Source organism: Hippoglossus stenolepis, chromosome 4 (assembly GCF_022539355.2).
Source record: "Hippoglossus stenolepis isolate QCI-W04-F060 chromosome 4, HSTE1.2, whole genome shotgun sequence".
NCBI lineage: Eukaryota > Metazoa > Chordata > Actinopteri > Pleuronectiformes > Pleuronectidae > Hippoglossus > Hippoglossus stenolepis.
Genome location: NC_061486.1, coordinates 7,482,348 through 7,499,094, shown reverse-complemented (window position 1 = coordinate 7,499,094; position 16,747 = coordinate 7,482,348). Strand labels below are relative to the sequence as shown.

The following is a 16,747-nucleotide window of genomic DNA, read 5'->3' as shown; positions in this document are numbered from 1 at the left end:
CTCTTAATTGACGGAAAGAGAAATCAAGGATTTGATTGTGAGGATTTAATTGTTAAAACGTCTAATTAACCTCAAACAGTGGCATACAGTGCAGTGAGAGGTGACAGACGCCCCCTGGTGGTGGAGCAATCACACAAAATGAAGGTATTCTGTGTTTTGTCATTATTTTATTATTAAACCATGATAAAAATGTGACCAGTATAAATATACATATTTAAAATAAATGCTTGACTTGAGTTACAATACTGATGAAAAAGAAAAATCGAGTGCACATCCTTTTAAACACTGGGAATAAAGATCATATCCACACAACTGGATCTTCTTTCACGTGCTGTGTTGCCACCGGATTACATCATCATTACATCATCACACAAGGCAGCCACAGTAAATGGTCCATGTCGTCATAGAAGGTGTGAATGCATCTTAAATAATCAAAAATTACATTAAAAATGCGATTACAGTTTTAAAAATAACATAAGAATCTTCATAAATATATTCAGATTCAAATGTACATTGATTAAATACAACATATTAACTGATTATATATCATGATAATTACAATAGTCACAGCGGCTGATCATTAATCTGTTAATCAAATTATAAAGGAACATACATAATGAATCAGGTGATTAATGTGAGACTGTGGGGGCAGAGTAAAGCAAAGGTATAATCAGACTGTCGCTGAGAAATCCTGTGGTTCATATTTGGTTTGATGTTGATTTTTATCTCATAATGTTAAAGTGATGAGGTTTTATTTTAAGATCAAACTTCTCAGTTCAGATGCAGACGTTTCCTATCCACTTGTACCTAAATATTTATTTCAGCAGCTTTTGGTTTGATATTAAAAAGATGTAATAACTTCTCAGTTTCTGAAAACCTCAGCATCTCTAATTTAAGGCTCATCCACAGTGAAACCATCTTCTAATTTAACAAACACTAATATACACATATAACATACACCATAATTACAAAATGGGATTTTACAATAACCAGAAGTGTTTTTAAAAGCTTTAACACGAGTGATAACTGCAAGTACTAATTAATAGTTGAAAAAACATGTTATTTTACTAAAAATATTTAACTCCAAGGCACCAGTGGTGGTAAATATTGTAACTATATACGGTCTTGAGGTATTTGGACTTAACTTGAGTATTTTTATTTTATGGTATTGAACATTTACACTCTACTATATTTCAGAGGTAAATATTGTACTTTTTACTCCACTGTAATAAATTTGGCAGATTTGGTTACTTTGCAGATTTAGATTAGTAATAAAAATATATTAAACAATTATATATATATATATATATATATATATATATATCATCTAATTTAAAATATCACTCCCTAGTTACTGTATATTGCACTATATCTATTGTCCATCATATTCTGTGAGTGTTCAGATTGTCCAAGTGAGTGCTCCTCAAAGATTTATACTGAAAACTGAAAACAGTTCTTCCAACTAACAATCCCCCGAAATGTAGATTGTAAGTGTCTGAAATCTGTGTTTACTTTTCCCTATAGAAAAGGGAGAAGTGAGGAGTGGGTTCGGACACAGTCATTGTCTTTAACACCATGAAAGCTTGTTTCTGTGTAACCCTGAACAACAGGTCGTTATCTGGTCTGAACACTGGGTTACAAATGTATGTGAGGGTTAATCCAATAAAGCACAATGTGACCACTGAGTACGTGATGCAGATGAATGCGTTTGGTTCATTTGACTGATGAACTCTCAAGTGGCTCCTTTCTTTTCTTTTCTCTTCTGTGCTTTGTATCATCATATTCACCAGTGACTTAACAGAGCTCCAACCAGTTCCATGGTTTATCATGCTCACGCTGCACGTGGGAGAGGACAATAGTTCACCACATGAAAGCGGCCTAATGACTTCCTGCAGTCCGGCTTCAGTCACAGTGTTACAACCTCTCTTTATCCAACCTGTTTGTGAGATGGCCAGGTTGTGACCTTTGCTCCATGAGAGACACCAAATGAAGCACAAACATTCATCCCTGAAAAAAGCATAGATACAGAGGAGAAAGACCAAGTGAGAACCTGAGGCCGCAGCTGCAGTATGAAAAGAAATCTTTCAACGGATCCGCAGCTGGAGGAGGAAGCCGTCACCTCACACCACCGCCGGGCTTCGGGACGGCCGCTGAGCGGGTTCTTCTCCAGGACAAAATCATCTCGGGGAAGGATCCTCGAGCAAAGCTGTAACAAGAGGCTGCAATTCATCTATTGGTTGATTGACACAAACTGATTGACACAAACATAATCTACTGCTTCCATCTTCTCAAAAGTGAGGATTTGTTGGGTTTCATCATCACGCATGAGTTTTGTGATTGGATAAACATACAGATGATTATTCAATTCACAGCAGATTCACCAATGCAGAAAATAAACTCAACTGTTCCATTATTGATGACAGCCAGTCTATCAATTAGACTATTTTAATTTCTATTAGTGCATCTTCAGTGTTAGTTGATCAACGGTCTCCATTGTCTCGTGGTTCATGTCACAGGAAACATTCAAACAGCCGCCCTGCAGCCTGCAGCCTGCAGCCTGCAGCCTGCAGCAAGGATTACCTACATCTCTGTTACTTATTAAATTGTGCTGCAGTTTAATCTTCCCTAAATCTGCAGCTATTTTCAATTTGGACTGTAGAGTCATGATTTAATCCCACCTTCACTGCTTTTCAGTTCACGTCAGGATCTCTGGCTTTTGCACCACTGCCGGCGTCCATCGTAAGAGGTGCGTGGCCACGTGACTCAGCTCAGACTAAAATCAATATCATCAATGCAAAACTGGACCAAACAAGTTCCAGTATGGCTGAAAGGAACTAGTGTCAACACGTCGCCTGCCACTGGAAATGCTTTCAGATGTAAAGGCTGTGTGAAAAAGAGCTGTCGTCATGTTTTAAGCCAGTGGACTTTCAGACTTACACATGAATCCATTCACAGTTCTCCACAGAAAAACATTTCTGAGAGGATTCATATTCTCCCTGACAGATTTCCCCACATCCCGACACGTCCCAGTGTTTGTTAACAAAGAGTAATAAGCAAAATATTACGTTTCACTGCCAGCAGAGTGTTGCCATGACAACAAGCCACTGATGTCACAATGAACGGGTGACTTTCGTCAAGCTGCACTGCCTTCGGTATCCCAGAATCCTCCTCTTTCCTGCCGAGGCGGCCACGGGCCCCCTTTCCCCAGGTGTACACCTCCCCTTCTGTGAAATAAAGAAGAAAAAAAAATCAGGGGAACAAGGAGCTGTTTGCTGTTTCTTCACATTAATCCACACAAATCTTTAACTGATGACTCTGTCTCTCCTGCAGTGGCGGCATAATGGCTCAATCTGTAGGAAGCTGAACAAAGCTTTTCAATAACAAAGAGAACCGACAGCCATGGCTGGCACCGCCGGATTTCTCCCCAGGGAACCGAGAACTGGCACAATACGTCATTTTTACCATGTCGCCCCCGGCTTTAAGGACACAACACACATTTAGAGATGCACGAGTGCACGCACACACACGCACACACGCGCACACGCACACACACACACACACGTTAACCCACATGTTTAGGAGACCGTACCAGCGTTTTTTTGTATTTTTAGTCCATTAGCTGAAACCACTGTATAGTTTACATGACTGCAAACCATTTTCCAACAAAACATCTTCCACCTAACCATTAGTTTTAATCTTTCAACTTGCAGAGGTTTAACAGAATCCATCACAGTGACCATGTTTTTAAGTCAGATTCCTGTCGTGTGGTCACATAGTTTAAAATGCTGTAAAAGCTGTTTTCATCCAAAGCATCTAAAACCACAGACATCTGAGAAATGCTGTCTCCACTCAGAGCAGAGATGAACCCTGTTGTGTTTACTCACACAGCTCCCAACAACTCTTTTTCGACTGAGGGATTAACACTGACTGAAAACATTGAAAATGTTTCTTTTGTTTTATTTTATGTTTTGAAAACTGTCACCGAAAGTCCACTGCATAACAGCAACTATCAACTGTTAATGCAAAGCCATCAAAGTCTCATCATCTGCTTTTAGAACATGTGTCCGTGTTCTTCCTTTATGTTATGATATGTTTTTAAGTTAATACGTCATAGTTTTCATTTAACTCTGCAAACAGTGACAACAAAACACAGGAGTTTTAAAGCCTCTGCACATCTGGAATATCCATCCCGTTGATTTAACCTGAGATCTCCTCTCATTCTCTTATTCATGTCATTTGTAGTGTCAGACTTTTAAATAGTGCTCGTCTCAAACTTCCAAGTCATAGTTATAAATGGGAAAGCTCTGATAATTGATGAAACAACCTGGCTCTTAATAATAGGTAAATGTCTGAACTCCAAACAAACGGTTGCTTAATGTTAATAAATCCAAATCTAATATATATGGTGCTGTAATGTCAATCATACAACCATCTAGAGGACATTAACGTGCAAGTTGTTGATGCTGGAAACTTAAATCTATCACATATGAACAAACCAAGATCAAAGCTTTGGTTGCACATTGAAAAAGTTGTAGGCACAAGCGTCGCCCACACATGAACTGAAGAAGAACGTGGCAGAGAAGTGGAACCAGTTTGGCAGCAGTGACAGCAACACAGATTTTGATAAAACCCTACTTGGTTTACAACTCTGTGGACTGCAGCCAATCCTAACCCAGCTATTTCCTCTCCTCTTTGTTCTCGGCCTCACCATGAAAGTCTATTTTATCTGGTGGATTTTGGTCTGACTGCAGCGTTAAGTCTGCGTGTGGGCGTGTAAAGTCTGTGCTTGACTGATATCTTAGACTCTTTTGTTAGCACCTGACACATCACACCTTTATCATTCTTATTAGGTGATCTGGTGACCTCATATATGCCTCAGCCCGTCGTCGACCTGAGCAGAGGTCACCTGCGGACGTGTGTACGACCTTAAAAAAAAGAGAGAAGGTCAAAACATCACACATGGTCCCTTCTACTCACCAGATCCAATAGCTAAGGTGAAAGCGTCTCCACAGGCAGCCATGGCGATACCCTGCATGCCGGGTACCGGGTACGGCACACGGCTGCTGCGACGGGAGCTGCAGCCCATCTGGCCGTGCTGGTTACTGCCAAAGGTAAAACACTGACCCCTGTCTGGAGGAGAAATGTGAGTTTTGTGAAAGTCGTGATGCAAACAAAAGCATCTGAGGGCTGAAACAAACCAATTTGTTGCTGCAACAACTGAAAAAACTAGTTTGGCTGGTGCTGAATGAAACTGTGACCTTCTCCTATTTCGCACCATCATGGAGGAAATCACACAGAAATGTATTACCGCCAAAGAGTCTGCTTCAAAAATGTCTTTTAAATAATATAATAATTTCATTAATGACATTAATAATTTCTTTACCTGTAACCGCAACAGAGTGGGACGTTCCAATGTCAATGTAAATGATCTTCTCAGAGTCGAGCGGCGCTGATTGGATGGGGAAGTACGAATTGACTTCTTCCACTTGATTTGAGGGATTCGGTTCCTCTTCGGCTGTTATCTTATCCAACCCGAGCTTATTGAACCTGACCCCAACAAAACGACAAAATCCAAGTTTTTCAACAGAGGCAGTTGAATGTTGATGCAAAGTTTTAAATGTACATGAACATAAGTTTGCGACAAGAACCGTTAATATTAAATCTGTTTTCTTGTTTGCTGCCGGAAGCTGCTGAGCTGCAGTTTTTGAATTTGTGCTTCTTACAAACAGATCGACATCCTGTCCCGAGTCTCTGTGACAGTGACGGATTAACAATGCGAGAAAACAAAGTGTTTGTCACTTTGGGAGAATGCTGTCTCACAGGTTGTGAACCAGGAAACTCACTCTCTGCACCTTTAATCTACCACCACCCACAGGCACATGAAAGAGTTCATACAGGGGGCAGATGAGAAGCATTGGTTTATTAAATGTTAACAAGAGTAGATCATTTTCACAAAATGCAGCAGTGCTGTTCTCTCATTAAATGTGAAACGAGGGATGTTTCACTGCTGATCACGAGCTCCTCAGTCAGTGTTCACTGAGACTAATGATCAGTGTTTTAGGATGACGAATAGAATAATTACCTGTTGCTTCCACACGCCATAATCCTGTGTTGGGTGCTGACAATCATGGAACAGTCGACTCCACACATGACCCTCTGGGCCTGAAATTCCACAGGTAAACACACCTGCTGTGGAGAGTTGTAGGTGTCTTGGTTGCCGAGCCCCAGGCGACCTTCCAGACAGAGTGAGACTCAACAATCATGTTGTGTGCTGATGAGCTGTGGTCATAAATCAGTCATATATGCAAACAAATGCTGAAAAGATAGACAGAGCGGATTCTAAAACCACCAGTTATTTACAATACCATTGTCTCCTCTTCCCCAGGCAAATACTTCTCTTTCATTGGTCACGGCGAGAACGTGGGAAGCGCCACATGACACCTGAACCAGCTCATAGCCGAGGAGGGCCTCGACTATCTTGGGCTGAGAACAGAATCCGAGAAAGAAATGTTATCGTTGTAATGATGGTATTTCAGATTTTTAACCAATAGTGATGCAGCTTCCTGTTGCCCCTTTGCTGCACGTCATACTGCCTCTCTACTGCCAACTGTCCAATAAATGTCAAATGGCTAACAACGTAAAGTTTATAATGTTTTTTTAGGTTTAAGTTTAAGTGTACCTAATAAAATGCTAACTGAGTGTGCATTAATCAGAGTGAACATGTACCTGTGTTACATCATTGAAGTTACCGTGTCCTAGACAGCCATTGCTCCCACTTCCAAACGTCATAATGATGCCCCTGTCTGCAAATTGAAAATAAAGAGTAAGGGATTAGAGGCATTATTTGTTGATGAGTGTAGGTGTATTCATGGGTGGACCAACAGAATACCTCTAATCCCTATTTTAGAAATGCTAATCTGCGTCACTACAGTGAAAAGTGATGAGAGGCAACTGAGCTGGGAGGAAAGGTCTTTAATCCTGTGTTTTCTGCTTTGTGATGATGGATATACTGAAAGCAGCTTTCACAACACACAATCACACAAAACACTAACAGAGCACCACAGTTTCAGCTTAACACAATTGTACCTAAAAATTTCTGGAAAAAAGTATGAAAAAAAAAAGAAACCCTGGTGCGTTAAGTGCAGACAATAAACAGCCAAGCTTCCTTTCTACACTGACTGAGCATGGCTGTGATCTCTTTGATTTTATGTCCAAACAGGAAAAGCCCACCAACCTGTCATGCAGGTGGTGAAGAGATCGCCACAGGCCACGGACTTGATGGTGACTCCAGACTGACCCTCGAGGAAGCGAGAGATGAACTGAGGCTGCATCTGCTCCACCACGCCGGGCAGATTGGCCTCACCGGATCCCACTGACGGAGCCTGCAACAATCTGTGGTTATTAGTTGTTTGTTTGTGTGCAGACAGATAATTAGTCTTTTCTGTAAGGAAATAAACATGTTCAAGGGGAAAATCCACCCGCTGACAGATGATTAAACACCATCAGTCTGTGATGTTCACTGCCTCCCAGCACTTATTTTATTATTAAACACACATATTCCCCAACCTGCTTAATTTATCTCAGTATCTGTATCTGATTTCATTCATTTTCCTACACTTCAATATAATCCAGAAAATGGAAAATGGCACGATGCTTGGTTTGATTTGAGACTGTTTGCAGTTTGAGCTACTGAAGCAACTGAATAATCTATTTCTGCTTCTTCAACAGCGAATCTTCTCTGTGATGTGATCTTGAGTCTACACAGAAGCTCTCTGAGGGGCTGACACCAAAAGCAGATCTTTACCGGTGATATTTTTAACATCTGAAAAAAATGACGTTCTGCATTGTAGCAGCTGTAGAAATACAATCAGTTGCTACTTTACAACTGCAAAATCTAATCTAGGATCTAGGTCTGCGATATAGGACAATAGCTTTAACCATAAATTCTACCTTTATAGAGAAGAAAATGTTTTAGCTTTTATTGGCCCTGTCACATTTAAAATACATTGATGCTCGAGGTTGTGATGTTGAACAGGGCTGCATCATATCAAGGATTACATTATATTAGACTGGTTATAAATGTATTATTTTTGCATAAATAAATTGACTAAATTGAAGCAGGCTTGTATGTTTAAAAACATTTGTATTCTGTACACAGACCTCCCATGTAATCAGACGGCCGGACTTGGTGACCCCCATCCTCTGGGTGCGGCCCAGAGACACCTGCAGCACCTCAGTGTTGAGCATTGGCAGGCGCAGCGGCGCTGAGATGCCACTTCCCCACGTGTAAACCGAGGACAGGGGGAGGGAGTGCACCTTCCCCGATCCTAAACCGAATGATCCATCTGTTTCAGCCCAAGAAATAACAATCAGTGTGGTTTAAGTACTGCAATCAGTTTGGTACAGATGGTTCTGGCCGTCAGATATTATGTGCATTACCTCTGGACCTGTTGGTGGGAACTCTGCCTCCTGCTCTGCCTTGATGACAAGTGTGCATAGCTGACAGTGGTTTCTCGATCCTGAAAAAAATCGAGAGGAGGTGATTTTTAAGAAAGATATAAAAAGCGTGTCTCCAAAAAACCTCCATCTTCTCATCACCTCTGCATTAGGATCCCACCTGCGCATTTTGACGTTGCCTATATCCGTGTAGAGGTTAAGCAGGGGCCTGATGCATATGGGGAGAGCCATTATTTCATTGAGCTGAGGACGTTTGGATGGATCCAGATTGAGCATGTGGAGGATGAGCTGCCGCAGTTCTGGGCTGTACCGGTCGGAAATTGGAGCGAATGTGCCGCTCATGATCTTCAGAACGAGGGCGGGTAGATTCTGAAAAGGCAAAATGAATGAGCACAAGTTTTAAGACTTCCACGTTAGTAAATCACTCTGGAATTTGGTTCTGAAGACAGATAGGAGTTAAAGCAAAAAGAGTTGATTGAATTATTGATTTGTGTTAAAATCAAGAGCCTGAGGAATCTGCTTCAAACTTAAACATTGAGCGACATGGGGTCTTCATATTGAATATTCTGAGAAGTTATAAGTGTCGCTCTCTCGTGGCGAAGGCAGCGAAGCTGTGATGTTTGCTAGGACGGTTTCACTGCCTTTGCCAAAGCAATATTTTATGCATCAGACACAGAATAAGAATAAAAAAACTGCAGAAACTAACACACATAGCATTATTAGAAACATCAACATGAGTTAGAGGTTTTTGTTAAGAAAAGGTTTTCAGTACCGCGGCCTCAAAGGCTCTCTTAAGGCTCGCTAGCTCGTACAGCACGCAGCCCAGAGCCCAGATGTCACTCTTCTGGTTATAAGGTTTTCCTTCACACAGCTCTGGAGAGATGTAGCATGGAGTCCCAACAACCTGCATAGCAAAACAAAAAAGAGAGGACACATTCATTCATGCACGTGTAAGAATTCAACACATAAAGATATGTCCAAAGCAAAGAAATCAGCTCACCGTGTACGCTTTGCTTTTGCTGACGAGGATTTTGGAGATGCCAAAGTCCCCGATTTTGACGATCATCTGGTGCTTGTCGAGAAGAATATTTTGCGTCTTGAGGTCCCTGTGCAGGATGAGTTTGTTGTGGACGTGGTACAAGGCGAGTAAGATCTGCACGAAGAAGTGAAGGATCGTGTCCTCGTCCAGCAGAGAGTTACAGCGCTTCTGTATGTAATCAGCCAAGGTCCCACCTGCATGGAGAAAACATTGAGAAAATCTGTCCATTGAAAGCAAACTGACTCAGAGACTGATTTGGTTACCGGGTCAACATGATGAGATCAAAGCCAATAAGTGATTGTTTTAACAGGCAAAGGGTAACAAGCAACATAAGAGGGAAAGAAAATCCACAGAATAATCATCTCGCCCAATGAATTTGGTCATATTTCTCTTTCTAGAAATAGAAAATCTAATGTGGAAAGACGTCCAGAACTTAAGGTTTAGTCTTAAACCCGAATAGAAAACCTAAATGTGTAAATGGAGGCCGCATGTTGGGTCTTGGTGTCTTGCTTCAGATTTTTCTCTTGCATTTACCTTCAAATGAAACCTAAAACTTGAGCGATTATCCCTCGAAACACCTCCACACTCACTGATATTAGGGGTTATCATGTAGTCTTCCCAGGCCTGACATGGGAAGATGAAAAATGGTATGGCGCCCTACAGCACTAAACCATGGGAAACATGATTTGCTGCACAATGAACAAAAGGGGGTCGTGTAATAAGATATTACAGTAATTGTACCTGGTGCATACTCCATGGCTATCATGAGGGCCTTGTCTTCCAGGAAGTTCTCATAGTACTCGATGATATTTGGGTGGTGGAGCAGTTTCAGCACCTGACACTCGTTCTGAGCCGCCAGACGTTCGTCTCGTGACATCTGCTCCACTGGGATTTCCTTCAGGATGACAAAGGCCCCGTCGCTGCGCCTGCGGCACAGGTGAACGATCCTGACAGCAGGAAAAAGAAGAACAATTAGATGCAGATTCGTGGTTTATATCTTTTGTGCCCGAGTGTTGAGACTAGTTTTATGATTGACACACAAGTTTAATAGATGATTTGAGGGGAATAATAATGTAAAGAAAAGTATGGCAACATATATACGAGCATTCATATTATGAAGAGGATAAGTTATAGTACTCTGCTCCTTTTTTAAATGTATGATAAGATTAACACCCTTTTTCAAAGGGACCCTATATTCACAAAACACACTTATAATTGATCTCTCATATACTTAGTTGTTTCTCCCTTGTTTCCCACAGTCTTGTTTTCATCAAAACAGACCTACAGTACATATAAGTACCATTGGAACTGCTCAGTACTTTATTAATACCTTACTCATACAAATATAGTTGTAATATTAAAGCTGTCTTATGAAGTTAACTTTACTGCATCTTATAACTCGCCTAACTAATATATATGTAAACTTGTACATATTTCTGACAAGGCAGAATTAATTCATTGATGCACTTCTGGTGTAAATATTAGTTATGAGCCACTAATGGGAACAACTTCTAAAGTAGCCAGGTTCTGAAAGACTCTCCTCCAGTATGAACCACGTGTCTTTGTATCTCTGCAATTAATTTGGAAATACGCTGTTTGACCACTTCTGGAAAACGATCGCTGGACCAAAATCCATTAGAAAAACTGCTTATTAACATTTACAATGTAGATGCAGGCTTATCGTTTATCGCTTATCTTACAGTTCAGTTTGAATCTCTTGCTAAATTAAATGTTCTGGTAATAGCATGGATGTGTTTTTGCTCCTCTGTAATAATACAACTAGAAATGTAAGAAGTTAGTAAGAACTTAATGTTTCTAATGAGTCACCAGCTTTGGGGAGTTTACAGTTTCTTTTTTTAGATATAAGTAAAAACCCAGTCAGTCAACTGTACTTGTAAATGTTAAATAAGCAGTTTTTCTAATGGAGTTAGGTCCAGATGTTCTGCAGCATGTTACCAGAAGTGGTGAAATGGTCTCTATACAGATGTTTTACTGATGCACTAAGAAGCTACAGAGGAAGAGAAGGATTTCCCTGGAGACCTAGAATCTGCTATTAATCACGACTCATACATAAAGTAACAGTACATGATGTACACGAAGTAGTTGTCATTTAGATTCCTCACACAAACACACACACGCGTTTCAAGTAGAGACACACAGTTTTATAAACTCAGAACAAAACCTGGTTCGTGTTTCTGGTGTTTTCAGAGGACGCTGCACATCTGACGCGTCCCGTTACTTTTCTTTGGGGAGAAACACTGAGGCCTTGCTGTGTTGTTAGCTTTGTTAGCTCACTGCTAACACCACCGTGTTTTAAACAGGCGTGTGTACTGGTGGCGCTCCACAGCTGAGATGTGTAAATAAACTGGGAGTTTACCCGAAAGCTCCTCGTCCGACAACTTTGATCTTCTCGTACTTCTCCATCGCTGCCGCTGCCGCTGCCACACGGTCCCTCCGTCTCCAGGCAACCTCACAACTACAGCGAGCGGCGAGGGACAAAGGCGAAGAGAAAACTCCTGCTCCCCTCATCCACACTAACTGTTGTCAATAGATGTTAAATCTACACAATCTGAAACCTCTGCAGATTTATCATTACTTTGGAACATGTTACATTATTTACATCAGTGTTTTATTGTATCTTGATCATATTATATTATTTTTTGTATTATATAACCACATTTCAAAGTTACTATTATAGAAAACTGAAAAGTACTAATTATGTCAATGAATTTCTGGCATTTTTTATTCGTTAATATTACTCTAAGGATCAGCCAATTATAAAGATATGTAATTTAAATTTTCTTTTAAAATCTCTATGTTAGATAAGATAACATAAGCCTTTATTAGTCCCACAGTGGGGAAATTTTGTTCAAAAATAGGCATCAGTAAGTAATAAGTAATGTGTAAGAATAATGATACTTAAGTGTAAGGTAAAATGACAAACAATGAAAAATATAAGTTGAATAAAAACTAAACTATACAGTGTAAAAAAAGAAAAACATATGTACATATGTAAAACAAGTTCTATTTTGAGCTGTCACTGATGTTTTCATCACATTTATTGAGCTGTGTGTTATTTAACTTTTATGCCAGAAAAAAAAACCCTGAATCACGTGAAGTGAAAGCTGAAATGGAGACAGTGAGAGACGGTGAGACAGATGTGATCAGTTCAGCGTCTTGAGCTGGGACTTCAGAGAGTGCAGTCTTACATCCAGACGCCTGGTGATTATGAAGCTCCTTCCCCTTGTCTGAGATAAGCAGGAAGGAGCCTTCATGAGCACCGTTTCCCCCTCTCTGCCTCAATGAGGATAATAAACGCCTTGTGCTGGGACAAAGCCTGCTCTGTGTGGTGCTGAAGTACATACCTCCACTATTATCATCAATCTGGAATAATGATACATCACCACAAACAGTGATCTGCGTGTAATTGAACCTTTTCTCTGCAAATGAAGATTGGCTGGGGGAGACAGGTGAGTATAGGTGGCTTAACAAGCAGTGGTTTGCTCTTTCTCTGGGATATTATAACTCAGGAGCACCTGAAGGAGTCTTGCAGTTTTTTGTGCCACTCCTCAGACCAGCTCAGTGACATATTTGGCCTTGTCTTCCATCAGCAGCAGATCTGTCTCGAGATGAGACAGTCAGAGTCCGGGAATGTAGCGTAAGGGACGGTGAAACTGATGCTAAGGCCAGTGTAAACAGCAGTGCCTGAGGATGTGCCTCTCTGCCAATTATCTTTTAAGATTTCTCAACACACGACAGGAAGTCGTGGGCGAGGTGGTTTCATCACACCGAGGATTTCACCTCCTGCTCTCACCTTAAGCAGATATAGATGTGATATATATAGATATGGATATTTTTCATGAATATTATGACATGACAGCAGGAGAAACACAGACATTGATAATTTATCAATCAGGACCGAGTTGCCATACAAATATAATGTGTCTGATATTGAAATTTAGCTTCAAATATTTATCAGACTATCCAAATCAATATGATCATGTTAAAGATGATAAATAGCTTCTCTGAAGACTGAAGTTTTATCCAGCTGCTTTCTTGTTTCGTTATTTTAACTTGATTAATATTTGTGTGTACATATTTTGCATATACTGTATGTATGTATTGGAATGTTCTTTTTTAACTAATTTACGCCATTAACTTGACTAATATTGCTTTTCTTGGCTTATACTTATAATTATTACTAATAGATAGATGGATACTGGGAAACTCTGAGTAGCTCAACAGTAGTGTCTTCAGTTTGTGCTGCAGCTTCAGCCTCTGCAGTGTGAAACCTTTTGTTCTGTCTTTTTGTGTTTGCAGACAGAAATCCTGAGGTGTGTTTCTTTGGAAACCCGAAGCTGTGAGGAATTACAACCCTCTGTGACAACGCAATGAGAGAAACCTTTCGTTCTCTCACACCAAAACACATATAACCACTGTGAGTCAACCAGGAAACATAATTGATGGTATTAAGTTACATTTCTCTCTCTCTGGAACCGCAGGGTGTTGTGTTACAGAGCGCAGTGTTCTCAGTGGATAGAAATAGATGAATTATACGGTTAATCTTTCATGCTCCAAGTTTTATACTTTGACCCCGATGAACCCGAGTCACAAATATCACATTCAGTTGCTCTCTCTCTTTTTGTTCTCACAAATACTGGACAGAAGTGAACTTGAGTGCTTCATGATCATCTAATCTCATCAGTCCTATTATCATATTTAACTTTCCAGCATTTTAACAATCTCAACTGCAGGGAGATGACGCCCCTGAGTGATCGGATGAAGCAAAACAAATCTGTTCGTGTGAAATGCTTGATTTTCCCATCAGGTTTTGCTGCCATCTGCTGGTGTTGTATTATACATGTGTGCAGATGTACTCCCGCAGATAGAGGGCAGACTTATTTTCTGTGCAGTTTCTGTCAAGCTGTTACAAGAATAGAAATATCTGTGCCGGCCCACAGCTGCATATATTCATATGTCTGCCAGCATGTTGAGGCAGGTTCAATATTCCAGACAGAGACCACGATTTGACCATGAACTTAACTTAAAGATTTTTGGTTAACTGATCTTTATTTATTTATTCAGTAAGGTCACAACACTAGGCCTCATCATGACCTCTGCAGTTTTATTATAAATTGTCTGGTCAATGTGTAGTTTTGTTCAGGATCCACCAGAGAGCAGGATTTTAGAAACTGTCCTCAGATCAGGGACCTGGAGGTGGAACAGTGGAACAAATGCTCCAAGATTAACAAGAAACACATCTCCTCATCCCCTCACAATAAAACCCACGCATACGATGTGATGATCTGACACATGTCAATCACTACATGTATACTGGTGTTAGCATGGGTCTGGATATGCACTGTGGTTGTTGTTGTACATGTAAATCCAGAATGACAGAGAAAGCAGGTTGGTCTTGTTTGAGTCAAACGGCCGAGGTGAGTGACATCACGTCCATCACATGTGAGCGAGCTCCTGATCATAGAGCTCAGTGATGATATTGGTTCATTCAGTGGGATCACACAGGCCTCCATTGACTTTAGGGAGTATGTGAGAAAGTGGGTGAGAAACCTTCCTCACTCACCAGTTGTCCCTGTCATATTTTAACCACATTGCACTCATTAGTTATTTTTTAAATTATTTTTCTTATGTATTCAAATTTTTTTATTTGCTTGTACAATCATCCCGTGCCACTCTACCAGTGAAAAGGTGTATAGAATGTACATACTCAGCATTTTTGTAAAAAGATTAAAGTTTGATCTTATCTTATACATTACACATATTCATTTTTCTATAATTCAACATTACTTTAGTAACATCGCATCACTTCCAGTCCTGGGTTTGTTTCTGTTAGCAATATGTTGCAGTTGACATCAAAGTACATGAGTAGATTGAAGTAAACACACATTGTTCATCTAGTTAAGTTATCTTTTTATTTTTCTTGCAGGCTAAAACACTGTTTAAGTGTTAATTGTTCTGTTATTCTCACCATGTGTTCCTTTGCTCTGGCCCACCCACAGTCTATGGGCCCGCCATGCCGGGTAATGTTTGAAAACGTGCTGCCTGGCATTTCCTGTTTTTTTTTTTTGGTGTGGTCCTGGTGACGTCACGGATGACATCACTGGGACAAACTAAGTGGAGGGGATTTTCTTTTCTTCAGGAGAGTTTGTTTTGTGTTTTCCAAGTCATATTTTTGTTGTGTTTTATTTTTCCTTTAAAAGAGTCAATCAGTTATTATGAATGAGCTTTTACACTCGGAAATAAGATGGGAAGATCATGTTTGCAGGAAGTATACTGTGTCTGGTTACCTGCTCTTGATGGTTCAGGCTGAAGGTGGGAATTGCACATCCAATTTAAAGGTTCAGTGTGTAGACTTCTGTGACATCTAGTGGTGAAGTTGCATGTTGCAGCTGAACACCCCTCACCTCACCCCTTCCAAACGTGAGAGAGAACCTGTGGCAGCCTTAAGTTGTCATAAAAACTCAAAAGGTGTTTAGTGTGTCCAGTCTGGGCTACTGTAAAAAAACATGTTGAGACCCGATACTGATGTCAATATAAAGTATTTAAATATAAAGGACCCATGTGGAGACAACAACAATTCGTACAATTTAGATGAAACATACTCGTGAAAACATCACTCCCATCACTAGGACTGCAATCCCACTCTGACAACGAGGAACGAGACACTAATCTCTTACAGTATTGTCACACTTTAATGCTCAGAGTATGGTGCACAAGACAAAGGTTGGTTTGTAATACACACACCGATGGGAAGCTGTTCTTTCTCTCTATACATTTGGCTCCTTCCTCCCCTGGTTGAGGTTGTTTCTAATCCAAAGGTCAGGATCTTCTGATGACATCAAGGCAACGATGCCTTAGTTTAGGCAATCAGGCCAAGATTCATTTAGTTGTACAGGATACAGCATCATCAAGGTTACATTGTATAAGATTCAATCATGATCAATCAAAGGGGAAATTAACATGACTACACTGTGCATGATCACAATGTTACCTTTCCCTCACAAGTCCCAGGTATTTAACTTGTAGGGTTGTTTGCTGTTGTTGAGCTTACCTGAGAGACTGGACCCACCATGCGATGGGTTTCGTCGGGAGTCGTTTGCGGGTCATTGAGAGCCGTTGACCCACCCGCCCCCCGTGACTCATGTGTCCTAAGATGTAAATTGTAGTGAAACTTCCTGGGGATGGACACCCTTCGTGAGGTAAACTGTGTTCAGGGAATCCAGGGATCGA

At 40.5% G+C, this 16,747-nt stretch overlaps 1 protein-coding gene across 1 annotated transcript; it reads right to left on the bottom strand.

Moving 5' to 3' along the window:
* Positions 1 to 150: 150 nt before the first annotated feature.
* On the bottom strand, positions 151 to 11,962 carry nek8 (NIMA-related kinase 8). The gene is made up of 15 exons (XM_035155367.2): positions 11,874 to 11,962; positions 10,238 to 10,443; positions 9,458 to 9,690; positions 9,230 to 9,361; positions 8,618 to 8,826; positions 8,440 to 8,519; positions 8,161 to 8,345; positions 7,235 to 7,382; positions 6,727 to 6,803; positions 6,366 to 6,483; positions 6,083 to 6,233; positions 5,384 to 5,547; positions 4,978 to 5,130; positions 3,066 to 3,224; positions 151 to 2,206 (listed from the first exon to the last, which is right to left on the bottom strand). The coding sequence occupies exons 1-15, from the start codon at positions 11,918 to 11,920 to the stop codon at positions 2,178 to 2,180; spliced, it is 2,091 nt and encodes a 696-aa protein (XP_035011258.2). The 5' UTR covers positions 11,921 to 11,962; the 3' UTR covers positions 151 to 2,177.
* Between the last annotated feature and the right edge of the window lie 4,785 nt (positions 11,963 to 16,747).